Source organism: Coturnix japonica, chromosome 22 (assembly GCF_001577835.2).
Source record: "Coturnix japonica isolate 7356 chromosome 22, Coturnix japonica 2.1, whole genome shotgun sequence".
NCBI lineage: Eukaryota > Metazoa > Chordata > Aves > Galliformes > Phasianidae > Coturnix > Coturnix japonica.
The window spans coordinates 2,363,948-2,378,357 of record NC_029537.1 but is presented as its reverse complement, the minus strand read 5'-3'; the positions used below and the strand labels follow the sequence as shown (position 1 = coordinate 2,378,357).

At 48.6% G+C, this 14,410-nt stretch overlaps 1 protein-coding gene across 5 annotated transcripts in view; it reads right to left on the bottom strand.

The window, feature by feature from the left end:
- The window catches only part of LOXL2 (lysyl oxidase like 2), a 39,319-nt gene that overhangs the window by 7,288 nt on the left and 17,621 nt on the right, over window positions 1-14,410 (bottom strand). For all 5 annotated transcript variants that reach the window (XR_001559310.2, XM_015882907.2, XM_015882905.2 and 2 more), the window contains 5 exons: window positions 11,022-11,233; window positions 5,674-5,896; window positions 3,848-4,031; window positions 1,616-1,767; window positions 1,317-1,484 (listed from right to left, as the gene is read on the bottom strand). Coding sequence is in view for 4 of the 5 variants with exons in the window: in XM_015882907.2 (XP_015738393.1) it covers window positions 1,317-1,484; window positions 1,616-1,767; window positions 3,848-4,031; window positions 5,674-5,896; window positions 11,022-11,233 (939 nt within the window). In the remaining variant the exon portion in view is untranslated. The remainder of the gene's footprint in view (window positions 1-1,316; window positions 1,485-1,615; window positions 1,768-3,847; window positions 4,032-5,673; window positions 5,897-11,021; window positions 11,234-14,410) is intronic.

The following is a 14,410-nucleotide window of genomic DNA, read 5'->3' as shown; positions in this document are numbered from 1 at the left end:
CCAAACTCTATTCTCATGGGCCACATTAGAAGAGAACAGCTCTGGCAGGGGTCTGCTTTCCCATAGAGAAGCCAGTTCCTTTGGGAGCCCCAAAACCCATTGGGAGCCCCCCAAACCCATCCCAACACCAGGAGCTGCAATAAAGGCCCAGAGGTTCTATATTTCCTTGCAAAATCTGCCTGCTCTCGTGATCCTTGAGGGGTGAATCAATTCAGGAGCGTTTCTTGCACCAGGCCCGTGTCCTTTATTGGGGTGGGAAGCTTCTGTTCCCTTGCACGCAGCCCCATTTCTATGGCTGCTGCTTGCTTTCCTCCAGCCAGCACAGCATGATGCTGCTCCCTGCGCCAAGGAGCTTTGCTGGGAAAGAACACTTCATTCCTCTGTGGTTGTCCCAAACTTATTAGCTGGTGGCTTTTATCCCTTCTAAGTGCTGTTCTTGGTCATGCGTGAGGAGGAAGGTTTAAGGGCATTTGTCATCAGAGAAGCAAAAGCTACCAACAACCCATGCACGCTTGCGTGCATCTGCACCACGTGCTTCACTGAGAAGTAGCTACAGGAGCAAAATGCAATTGTTTTCTAGTGTTTTGACACCAGGAGAAAATAGGATTCAGCTTAAATCCCAGTCTGACCCAGGGAGGAACAAAGATCAGGTTGGATATTAGGGAAAATTTCTTCTCTGAAAGAGTGGTCATGCATTGGCACATGCTGCCCAGGGAGGTGGTGAGGTCAGCATCCCTAGGGGCATCCAAGAACTATGGAGACGTGGCACTGGGGGACATGATCAGTTTGGGATTGGACTTAGGGATCTTGGAAGTCTTTACCATCCTTAATGATTCTATTTCAGGATGTGGTGGTGAAGGGTCAATAATTGGACTTGGTTATCATAGAGGTCTTCTCCAACCTTAATGATTCTATGGGCATTATGGGGATGGGTTAGAGTTGGTAATCATAGAGGTCTTCTCCAACCTTAATGATTCTATGGGCATGATGGGGATGGGTTAGAGTTGGTAATCATAGAAGTCTTCTCCAATCTTAATGATTCTATGGGCATGATGGGGATGGGTTAGAGTTAGTAATCATAGAGGTCTTCTCCAACCTTAATGATTCTATGGGCATTATGGGGATGGGTTAGAGTTGGTAATCATAGAAGTCTTCTCCAACCTTAATGATTCTATGAGTAGGCATGGTGGGGATGGGTTGACATTTGGACCTGATGATCTTAAAGACCTTTAAAAGCCTTTCCCAACCATAACGACTCTGATTCTACCCAACCTCACCCATGCCACCGCAAGGAATACAAGCTCATGGGGACCCACCTGGAATGCGTGGCTGGCAAAGCCCAGCCCCAGCTGCCTGCACACCACCATTGCCTCCACTGTGCTCCATCCCTGGCTGCAGACTGTGCCCCAACGCAGCGTGCCATTGCGTTCTGCCAGGACCTCCACCCGACCCTCATATGGGTTGCGACCACCAACCAGGCGCAGCTGTAGGGCATAAAAAAGACACCCTCCCATCAGTAAACATCACTGCAAACAGAGGTGACAAAGCAGCTGGGCAAGGATCACAGGTTGGTTTTGAGGCTAAAAACCTCAGCTTCTGGGCTTTTTTTCCTCACCTGGTTCTGGAAACCCATGGCGGGAACGTTGCATCTCACAGCAGCATCTTCCTCGTGGTTACAGCCCTGCGACTCCATGTTGAACTTGCAGTCTGTGAGGGATTTCTCAAATCCTGTACAGTCGATTTCGTTTAGATGGATTGGACCCATGCCTTTGGGAGAGGGGAGAAAATAGGGTCATACCTTCTGCCCCGTGCTACTGGGAAATGGAGAACGACCCAATAACCATTTATTAATACCATGCAGACCTCTAGCACTGAAAACATGGTGGTCCTGGAAAAAAAATCACAGTGATTTCTTGTAAGAAATAGAAGAAAAAGAGCTGCAAGATTATCATTATTAACGTTACTGTTTTACATTCTTTCCAGTAGTCTCCGGGAGCCACAAGCTGCAGAAAAAGGCCAAGTTTCCGTTGTTATATAATTTACAAACTTCAGCTGGAGGAATTTGCAAATTATGACCTTTTTGGCTGGGTTTGTGTGACAGGAATCTGTTTTTGGTCAAAACCTGACATTGAAATGCAACATAGACACATTCACTGGGACGGCAAAATGGAGCAACACAGGGATGAGCAAGAGGTTGGTGAAACGCTTTGGGGTAAAGCAACTGTGACAGCAGTGGTAGCAAGACAGGAAGGAAGTCATTGACTTTTATTACTGAAGAAAATGGTTCCAAGGCACTGGGAACAAAAATCAGAAAGGAATCATTGGTTCCATCCTTGTGAAGCGACAGTGCACGACTTTCCCTTCCAAAGAGACCCATGAGAAGGTAATAAACCTATAGAGCTCTTTATGTCCTGAGCCCAAATCTATTTGGAAAGAAGTTTTGGGGGGGAATTCATCATAAAACAGAGCCCGTGTAAACCAGTTCCCATAATCGCTGATGGACACACATGGACAAGAAAGGAATATCTATGTGTCAGTGATGGCCACCATCACCCGCTTCCAATAGAGGGAGCTAACCAAAACCCCATACAGGGTAACATCTTAATGATGTGCCTGGTGAACCCCTTACCTCCATAGACTGCAGTACAAGGACTGGGAAAATACAACAAGAGCTCTCCAGCATATTTCTGCAGATGTGTGGTGTGTGCACATCTGGTTTTATGTTGCTCTCATTAAAATCCAGTTAGTGGTCTGCAGCTGGAAGCAGCAACATTGCTCTGCAAGCAGTTCTGTAGGAGGAATGGTGCTGACCAGAATTGGAGGCTGATGCACCAAGAATGCAGCCTCATATTCAACCCTGACAAAGTCATACCAAAGAGATGACAAAGACAGAGGGCAGGGCCACAGCTCTGCATTTCCCCCATACCATCACCTTTAGCAGAATAGGATTGGGGCTGTACACCCAACAAACACAATCACCCACTGCTTGGGCTTGTACCCTGTGTTCTCCTAAGGACATTGCAGTGGACAACACATTCAGATCACTGGACCAAGCACCTCACTTTCAGAACTAAATCCCTATGTCTTAATTGGGATTGCTATACACCAACTACCCACTGTCCCCAGTCAGCCCATTGCTGTGTGTTCCACCTTGCACATCCCAACGCAACATTGTTGGGTTTTTGTTTGTTTGCTTTGCAAATCCAACAGATAAATCCCATTTTAAAGCTTTCCTTGTCTTGCACTTTCCTTTATCCGAGCCATGCTGGTCCAAAGAAACACCACCTGCTCCCTGTGTCTAACTATGAAGGGTTGTGTTTGGTGTCACTGGGGTTTACATGATGCCAACCAGCAGTTGGTTTGAGAGGGCAAATGTTAAGCTTTGAGTTGCCATTTACCAGAGTTTGGGATTCGAACCAACTCCCAGCTACAGGAAATCCAAACCCAAGCTGGCTCAGAGTTGTGCAAACAGCCCTCCTATTTTTAGCGGTCTAAATTAAGGTTCTGGACTTAAATTGGAGTGTGTCTGAGGTCTATGTCCAAGACCCATTTTTGCCAGGAACCTTCTAGTAATGCGCATCTGGAGAACTTGTAAAGAGAATTTGAGTGCAACGGATGCGATAACGAAGAAGTAATTACTGGAACAGCTGCTTGAGGGGAAGGTTAAACTCATCGGCACCAGAATTCTTTCAAGGAATCTCTAATGCTTCTCTAAGGCGCAGCCTCAGGAGACTTATTAAGAGCAGAGAAGGCACCCAAAGCAAACATCATCACTGCTCTGGATCACGACGGGGTTCTCAGAGGAGGACGGGACACAGGAGGGTCCTCAGAGCTCCCCTGCCCTTACCTTGCCCCAGCCTTGCCCCTGTTATTGCCTCCTTGGCGCTGCCGAAGCCCAGCTCCCTGCACACCACGCTGGCAGACACCAGGTTCCAGCTGTCATCACACACCGTGCCCCACTCCCCATTCTTCAGCACTTCCACTCGGCCCTCCCCGGCCTTGGCACCGCCTTTCAGCCTCACCAGGGGTTGCTGGAAGACATGGATGGAAGAGAAACTTCAGCTCTCCTTGTATGCGCTAAAGAACTCAAAAGCAGACCTCGAATATGAAGCAATTAAGCATCTCAGTTGAAGGTAAATATTTGTATTATGAGATAAATCATAGAGTCAGTAAGGTTGGAAAAAAACACTAAGATCATCAAGTTAAACCATCAACCCATCACCCCTATGGCCATAGAATCGTGGAATCATTCAGGTTGGAAAACACCTCTAAAATCACCAAGTCCAACCATCACCCCATTCCCACCGTATCCTTAGAATCATAGAACCTTTGAAGTCAGAAAAGACCACTGAGATCATCAAGTCCGATCAATGCCAACCATCAACCCATTACCACCATGAGATGAAGTGGTGGTCATCTGCCTAAGATGAAATTAGTTGCATTAATTAGTTAACAGCCAGTTGTTTGCCTCCTCCCTACCAAGCAAACAGCGGCCTGACCTGGTGGTTGGCAACCCTGCCCATGGCGGGTGGTTGGAGCTCAACGACCTTTAAGGTCTCCATCAACTTAAGCCATCCTCTACATTATAATTCTACAACACTTAACCCCCATTCAAGGATCAACAACCCTTTGGGGTCCTTTTGGGACCCTTTTTGGGGTCAACAAGAACTCTGCATCAGTCTCACAATCCCCCCCCTCCCAATGGGATGGAGGTGTTCTGCCCCCAGTGCCAAGCAGAGCAGCCCTCCACCTGCTGTGGCACCCGAGAGATGTTGGTGTGAGCTGTATGGGAACAGCACGTGAAGTTTGCAGAGCCTGAGAGCATTGAAACCATCACTTTTAAAGCTGGAAGAATAAACAGTTCTCCAAGGCTTGGGGTCACACAAAGGATATCCAAAGCCAACACAAAGGCTTAAGGAATTACTTGGCAGCGTGCGTGGCTCAGAAGATTAGTAATGATTTACAAGACCTTTCACCCCCGAGACCCAAATCCTTATGGCTTCTACTACAGTGGGATTTTAGGGTGCTGTCTGGGGTCTTCTAAGCACCAAGAGAAAACCCACTCCTACAGCCACAGTGGTACAACCTGCATTCCCCAGCCCTATCATCGAGATCCACAATGCAAAAATACCAACCCAGTATTAAGGCCCTGCAGCTCTGTGATCACCCCCTAAAGGTGCACATACCTTACAGACAGAGGATTTCCTTTGGCATCAACCTAAACCACGTTTGTTATTCTTTCCCATTTGGTCGCCCCACTCACAATGAGAGCAGATGACTCCGGGCTTGTTTTCTAGCAGCCTTTTGCATAGCTGAGGATTTTTATGCTATGCTCAGCCTACTTTGCTAGACTAAACAAACACAGCTCTACCAACCTCTCCTGCAGGTTTTTCCCTCACTTCTTTGCAGAAAACATGAGAGTAGCGGAAACACAACCTGGCTCCCATTGGATCTCTACAGGAGACGGAGCTCAGCAGCATTTAATTGACTGCAAAACAGCAAAGCCCAGCAGCAACGGGCACGCGTTCAATTGGCTGGAGCAGCAAAACAGCTCCAACAGAAACGTGACAAATTTATTTGCTTACTACTTCAGCTGCCCTTCCAAGCCTGGCACAGCATCCTTAAGAGGACGGCACAGTGCAGAGCTCTCCTGCCTTTTTCCTTCCTGCTCACCTCTTGCCTGAATGCTTTTCGGAAGCCACTGTGGCTGCTGGGGGCAAAGGCACGGCCAGGGACACAGCTGGCCACTGCAGGCATCCCGTTGTCACACGTTGCGTTCTTCTCCGTGTCCACGTTGAGGTGGTTGCCCAGTTTGCAGCTGGAGATGTGAGCCTCGTTCCCAGTGCAGTCCATGGAGTAAGCCCAGTAATGCTGCTTCCTCCTGCTGGCAAACATTCTGAAAGAAACCAAAGGGGAAAGAAATATAAGGGCCAGAATCCAGAGGAACTGCACTGATGGTGATATGTTTGGGAAAGGAATGCCTTGTAATTAAATGGATGGAGCATGGATGGAGGGCTGCTCCATTCACACTCACAATGACCCCCCTGTTATGTTGTCACTCAAGAATCCATAGGTCTATTAACTCAAAAGTTAATAGCTTTAATAAATAAATTAATAAATGCTCACACTTCTCCCCCAAAAAACCCTTCCCAGAATGAACTGCTCCCTTTGCTGGACATCCCCTATCAGCTGCAGAGCGCTCCAGCTGTTAACAACTGTGAGCCTGAAAGCAATATGTGAGAGTGAGAGCAATCTCCTTGCTGACATGTTTGCAGCAGAGGAGCTTGGCAGCAGCTCCTGCTTCTTACTCCCAAACTGGAGCTGCTCCAGGGACTGCTAAGGGGAAGCAAAGGGAAAGGGGCACGTGTGATAACCGGGAAAAGAAAGCATCCCTGATTCATCTAGCTGCAATCAGACAACAGTATCAGGGCTAAAAAGAGTCAGCAAAGTGGAAATATGGGTCAGGGCTCTGCTGAAAGGGAAATGTGAGAAGCTGAAGGAGCAGAGATGCTGGGAGCCAACACCTCGCTGGGATCTGACGTGGCTCTGCTGGATCCCTGTGCTGCTCCTTGCTCCGGGATTAGCTGCAACCAAAGGCAGAGCACACAGTGCAAGGAGAGACAACAGCAGTGCTGATCAGTGGGGGGGGGGGGGGGGAGAGCTTGGCCAGGATCTGGTAAAGAAACCAAGGAGCATTTTCTTCTTTGGTTGCTTGAAACCAAACTGGAGGTCGCCAGGTTATCCCAGGTGATGCTCTTCTGTGGTTCCATGTGAACTACTTTATGCCACTGTCGATCTTCTTTCCTTCCACTCATAAAGCTCTGCTGATGAGCCCAGCAGCTGTCCAGGCTCAGAGCCACCAGCTTATCCTGCCTGAAGCCCCATTTCTCTGTGCTAGAGGCCATGTACAGGCAGGCTGGAGACAGAGAGGCAATTGCACTATGAGATGGGGAGACCACAGAGCCCCAGGGCAAACATTAGGGTTATAGGCAGATGTTACACACTGGAGAACATCTGTAAGAGCCTCAAGCAGTGACTTTACTCCTCTGGTTCTACACCATTCTGTGCAATGGAAGTGAGAACCAGGAGGAGTGTTCTCACCAAGGGACCCCCCCCCAACATACACACACACACATGCAGAGAGCTCTGAACTCTGAAGCAGACAAGAAACACTGGCCTGTCTTAGAGAAGTAACTACGGGGATGCCTTAGAATAGCAAACAATGACCTCATCCTGGAAACTTTATGAGGCATGAACATCTGGATGGTGTTAGCAGCCCCTGGTAAGAGCTGGGGAGAAAGAGCCAGAAAAGCCCCACCTCACTTCCTCAGAATGGATATGTGAAAAAAAAGCAGAATGCAGATGATCTCTACAAACAGAAACTCGGGGCATTCTTGCTATTTTAGCACAGAAAGGGTGCAGCCCACCTCTCGCTGGCCTTTGTGCAAGCCAAATGCAACGCTGCTCGGATCAGAGGGGTGAGCGAGCAGTCGTGCTGAGTTCAGCCAATTCGAGGTCACGCTGGAACCCAAAGGACGTCAGAAGAGATGGATCTTCACTGTGTAAGCTTGAAAAAAAAGCCATAGGTTAAGCCTGAGGGCTGTGGGAAGCATCACAGGGTATGGCTGTGTAAGAACATGTCAGAAAGGACAAGGAGAGCAGAGAGCAAATCACACACCCATGGCAGCTGGAGAATTCCTCTTTGAGGGCCTGACCCCCAACACCTCGTCCTGAAGCCCTTAGGACCGTGGCTTTGCTAGAAAGAATCCAAATGATGGGGATTTCTGCTGCAAGCCCCACATGAGTGATCAGATATATCACACAGACTGGTCAAACTGGGAGATGCCACTCAGATGCTGAACAAAGCATCTTGGAACTGCTGAGATCTTCCATTCATTCTTTTGGATGCTCATGGACTATTGGTTCATCTTCTTTGGCCACCCTATGGGCAAACCATCCACCCTCTTGACCACCCGTGGGCAAGCCATCCACCCTTTGGTGACCCATGGGCAAACCAAACTCTTTTGGCCTCCTATGGGCAAACCATCTACCCTATTGACCACCCGTGGGCAAACCATCCACCCTATTGGCCAATCATGGGCAAACCATCCAACCTTTGGTGACCCATGGGCAAAACATCCACCCTACTGACCACCTATGGGCAAAACCATCCACCCTTTGGTCACCTATTGGCAAACCATCCACCCTTTGGTGACCCACGGACAAACTATCCACTCTTTTGGCCTCCTATGGGCAAAACAACCACCCTATTGACCACCTATGGGCAAAACCATCCACCCTTTGGCCACCTATGGGCAAACCATCCACCCTCTTGACCACCCGTGGGCAAACCATCCATCCTTTGGTGAGCCATGGGCAAAACATCCACCCTATTAACCACCTATGGGCAAACCATCCACCCTTTGGCCACCTATGGGCAAACCATCCACCCTTTGGTGACCCATGGGCAAACCAAACTCTTTTGGCCTTCCTCATGGGCAAGACCATTCCACCCTAATTGATCCACCTATGGGCAAACCTATCACACCCTTTGGCCACTCTACTGCGCAATATCCATCCACGCTTTTGGTGACCATAAGGCAACAATCCACCCTATTGACCTACCTATGCGGCATAAACCATACACCTCTTGGTGGACTACTGGGCAAACCAAACTCTTTTGCTCTCCTAGGCAAACCATCCACCCTATTGACCACCTATGGGCAAACCATCCACCCTTTGGTGACCCATGGACAAACCATCCACTCTTTTGGCCTCCTATGGGCAAACCATCCACCCTATTGACCACCCATGGGCAAACCATCCACCCTTTGGTGACCCATGGGCAAACCATCCACCCTATTGATCACCTATGGGCAAAACCATCCACCCTTTGGCCACCTATGGGCAAACCATCCCCTCTTTTGGCCTCCTACGGGCAAACCATCCACCCTATTGACCACCTATTGGCAAACCATCCACCCTTTGGTGACCCATGGACAAACCACCCACTCTTTTGGCCTCCTATGGGCAAACCATCCACCCTATTGACCACATCATCCACTCCTTGACTGCTGTTGGAGAACATCAGGAAGGCATCAGGTCCATTCCTCTGCCTTAGACATCTCAGCTCACAAGCTCACACAGTCCCTGTCAGCAGGATGCATTAAGTGCTGCTCAGAACAGGGCATGGAGGAGGAGTTAACAAACAGCTCTTATATAAAACCGCTTTGAAGCACAAAATAAGAACATGGAAACAGCATTGAAGATTTGTTTCGTTTCCGAACATAAATCGCTCTGTCAACTGCAGAGCCTGAGTTACATTCAGGAATAAAACCCTGGCACAGCGACAGCAATGAACTAACTTGTTTTCTTCCAAGCAAGATCCATCTGCACATCATTTCACCTCCCACCATTGCACAGTGCAGAGCTGAGGACCAACAAGCTCAGCTCATCAATGCATGTGGTTTAAGTCTTCATTAAAACAAAGCATAAGATGTTGTTTTGGTAGCAGACATGCACAAGCCTGATGGGTTAGTGTGGTATATTCATAACTCCAGCTCCAGCAAATGGGATTTGAAATGGGAAATGGAATGGTGGCCTCAGCTTTTCCATCTCTACATGTGCTATATTGCAAGAGACAGGACAATTACCACGCATCCTTTTATTTAAGGCAGATGGCTCCGGCTGTTAAATTCAATGGTTTTCTTGGAAATGCCGTAACTGAGGAGCAGGAAAATCATCTGCTTTGTTTTACTCGAAGTGTTCCGTCCCTCCTGTTCTTGTTCAGGGAATGGGAATCTCAGGTCTGAGTTTGCTGCACTGATAGGAGCAAGCTTTCCTCTGCCTGCTAGCAATTATCAGCTCACTGCTTGGCTTCCTGGGATGCTCAAAAGCAGAGCCCCATATGGGTTATTCACTTTATATTCTTTCTACTGCTGCATGGCTTTACGCTCTCCCAACCCAAAGACCTCTGCCATTGATCACGGTCTTTCTAATGAAGTAAATGAGACACGGCCAGCCAGTTCCAGGGGGAGCTTTCAGAAATAGCAATGCAGAGGCCAAAAAGAACAGGAAAACCACAGCTCCTGCCTGGAGAGCTCTCCCCCTACTTCACTGGCTGACACTTTCCCACTCCTGGGTCACAAAGCAGAGGGAAAAAGGAGGCAGAATTGAGCTTAAACTATTTTGCATCTGCTCCGGGGTGTTATTCCTAGGGAACAGTGTAGGAAGAGCTATGTCTGTGATGAAGGGTGGTAACAAAAAGCATTGACAACAACAAAAGACCAAAGCTCCCCAGCTTTCAGGATGGAGGAACACAGCCTGAACTGCTCAGCCTGCGGCTCTCAAGGACACAATGTTCTCCCTGGGGAATCACCATTTCCTCCCCTCGTTTTAAAGCAATGGAGAAATACGAAATAAATGCATGTATATATGAAATGGGCTGCCCTAAATTGGAGAGCAGCTGCTTAATGGTAAGCACGTCATTGGAGGGGCAAGATCAGGACTGAGGAACACAGTATGGGCAATACACTCTTCTTTATCCCAAGGTTCTCTAAATGGAGACTTCAGCACCAGACCTGATGCTCCAGCTTTCCAAAGAGAGATGGGAAGCTCTTAGCTTAGCTCACAGCTAATGGGTCTAATTGGGTTTGCTCGTGCCCACCCAACCCCTGCACACAACACAGGACCTGAAGCCATTGCTATTGGAAGAACTGACTGCCCCATAGGTGCCAACAAAGAGATGCACTGGGATACCCAGTGAGATACAAAGAGATACCCACATCTCCTACTGCAGGATCTACCAGTTACTAAGAGTAATACCTCATCATCTCTTGGTTGAGGAGCAAACCACCCCCCTGCCCACCCAAGGAAATGCCTGACGTCCCAAATATTTACATAGAAGCAAAACCTGATCTGAAGGAATGAAGCAGTCGGAGCTTTTTCTACCTCAAGCTCCCCAATGCCATTCAACAAGGCCCCAAGTGTTCATAGAAACGCATGCAGAGCTCAGCTCTTACTTGTAGACCTTGGTGTTGTATTTCCTCTCGCTCGGAAACCCAAACATGCCACAGACGACTCGGGAATTCTTCATAGTCCAATGCTTGTCACAGATCTGCTTCCAGGTCCCTTCCTCTTTCACCTCCACATAACCCTCCGTGACGGGCACCCGCTTGCGATAGGTGGCGAGGATGGGTCGGATCCTGATGTCCTCCACCTGAATGTTCATGTTCTGTGAGTGGAAAAGAAAGAAGAATGATGCTGGCTTGCAAGGAAGCTGCTGGGGTGATGGGGTTGGTAGGGGGAGCCATCTTTGTTCTTGGAGACATTCAAGATGTGAAGACGTGGCACTGAGGGACGTGGTTAGTGGTCATGGTGGGGGTGGGCTGGGGTTGGATTTGGGGATCTTAGTGGTCTTTTTCCAGCCTTGATGGTTCTATGGGCAGGGTGGGTTGGGGTTGGACTTTGGGATCTTGGAGGTCTTTTCCAACCTTAATGACTCTACAGTTCTACTCCACGAAGCCCCGGCACAGGCTGTTCAGGGAGGTGGTGGATGCCCCATCCCTGCATAGACCCAAGGTCAGGCTGATAGGGCTCTGAGCTGTGGTTGTCCCTGCTCATTGCAGGGGGGTCAGACCAGATGATTTTTAAGGGCCCCTTCCAATTCAGTCCAACAGTGAAGCAAACAAACCTTTCTATCTTGTACATTTCCTTCCTCCATCCTTCAAGGGAATATGCATACACACACATAGATATCTGAATGAATGGCTATGTAATAAACCCCCTCTGTTACTTAAATTCATTGAGAGTGCTGGTTTCAGAAGCAGTGACCTCACTACATGTATAGGATTTGGCCACTTCTAGAGTGAGCTGAGCTCACTTTGATGGGGCTGGTTACTGGCAGGGGACCGAGCTGGGGGTCCTTTTGGGCACCCATCCCCATGTTGTTGGCACAGATACCCCCCATTTCTGCAAGCTGAGCTTCTCCTGCAGCAAACGAGTCAGGGAGGTCGAATGGATTTTGCATTTGGAGCCTACGTGAGGATGCTGCAGAAACCACACAGGGACTCGAGCCCAAAGCAAAAGCTGACTGGAAAATATTTGCTGTGGCAAGCAATTACAAAGGAGCTACTGAAAACTTTATAGCTTGCTTCCAGGAGAGCTTTTTCTTGCCGAAAATGTACGAAGCCACGTGGTTCTGCTCAGGGTTACATCAGACCTGAGGAATCCTGCCCTCCCCTCCATCACTTGGAAAAGGAGAAGGCCCAAAGCTTTAAAGAGATACAGCCTCTGCGAGTGGCACGCAGGTATTTGGGGCAGGGAGAGCACAGCAGGGCTGAGGAAGCTCTGAGACGTGGCACATCCATCCCCCAGCACTGATGGGAATCACAGCCTTGGGCAAATTGAAACCAACTGCAGGGAGAGGCTGAGCCTTACTCCCAACCTTAGTCAAACCTTTATATGCATATATTATTTCCTGCATTTACTACTTGACTGATATCTCCCTTTTACCTCCAGCTGCAGGAATTCACACCTGCACAACTAAAGCATCCATGGGACACCCCCCAAGTGACTCTGCACAACAATCTGTCCCCAAAAGGATGAACACAATGGGTTGACAGCTCAGCCTTCAGTCTTTAAAGCTCCTACAGCCCTTGAGAAGAAAGCAAACGACACAACAGCATCCAAATCTCGCTGCATCTGAGGCATTCAGGTGCTCAAAGGGTCCCAACGCAGGAACCCAACATCTGGAAAGCACATACAAAGGGAACTGAAATGTTTAGAACAAAGCATGGTATCACCACCAGGAATGAGGCACTGAGATGCACACGTGTCTTGCAAAGAAGCTGCACGGTGACACTGCTCCATGTGCTTAATGCAAAGCAATGTTCCAGATGTGAAACATCTGCCTGGTGCTTCGGCAGCAGAATCGTTACCCTGTGTTGCACTCATTAGTCATCATTAAGACATCACTGCTCACAGCTGCAAAAGAAGCCTTCACCAAGATGAATGCTCCCTTATTGCAGGGGGTGACAGAGCTGAAAAGCCTCTGAGATAAATACAGCACTCATAAGATGGGAGAAAGATTCTCAGCCTCTTTCTGCAGGTTGAGCAATGAGATGCAGAGGGATCCAAGTGCTTCTGATCCTAAGGCAGGAATTGCATCCAAGCTGCAGCAAAACCTCCAGCACCGAGGGCCCCTTTCTGCTCACAGCCAGTTCTGAGCACAGAACTTGTGGTACAGCAAGTTGGACTTAATGGTCCCTATGGGTCCCTTCCAACATGGGACATACTGTGACTCTGTGAGCTTTGCTCTGGGTCTGAACAAACAGCAAAACATCCATGGGAAGAACTCAGTGTGCTGCTGATCTTGGATTTATATTGGAAGAATAAAGAATGATGGATCAAAGTAAGCACTCCTTCCTACTGCTGCATACTAAGAGCTTCCTCCCAATGGCTCTTTACAGGCCTGAATGGTTTCCTCTCTATGCACTGGGAGTATTCAGTAATGCAAGCACAGGCAGGTTGTATTTCATCCCCCAACACCAATGCATACAGCAGAGGGACTGATGGTGAAAACAGACCCTGCATCCAAATCGGAACAAACAACATTTAATAGCTGGAGCAGATGCTTTCAGTCAGCTCTGTGCATCCATTCCATGCACACGGAGACAAGGACCTGCAAGAAGAGCTGCCTCCAAAAGGCAAAACTGCTTTTGGGTCCTTTTCCCTTCCTTCTGCTCCTCTCTGTTATGAAACCCATCAATTTCAGCTTCAGAGAACTGGGGTAGCAAGAAGAAAAGGGGTTGGACCTGAGCTTTCTGGCTCAGAATGCTTTTGCATGAGCTCCAGCTGCTTTGGTTTCATCTCTCTGAACCAAATGCATCCCCTGATTGCAAAAACCCACACTGCTTTCACAACACTTCCACCTTTGGCCATCTCTTCCTATGGGGAAGGACCCCTCCCAGGCTCAGTGATGCCTCTCTCCCACCAGCAGCCTTAAGGATGCCCAGCAATGGCTACACACAATTATGTGTGTGATTTAAGCAAAGCAATGAGCCTGAGCACTGCTTCTGCCCCTGGATAGTCCATATTCGCTGCCCTCCTGCTTTCACAAAGCTCTTTCTTCACATACATGGGAACGAGAGGAATCTGTTTGGACTTAAACATCTGGAGCTGTGCCTCTGAGTCACCGCTGAGCTCCCAGCTATTAAATAAACACAGCGAGGGAGATGCAGCAAGGCTGAATGGGCTGTACAGGGCAGGCAGCAGCCTTGGGAGCATTGCACTGCACTGGGCCATGAGCACTTTTTGTTCTGAGGCTTGCACAGAGCAAAAGGGTGAGAGATGAGAGTGCAATGCAAGATTAGGAGCAAACACAGTGCAGATCATCAATGACAAAGCTGAT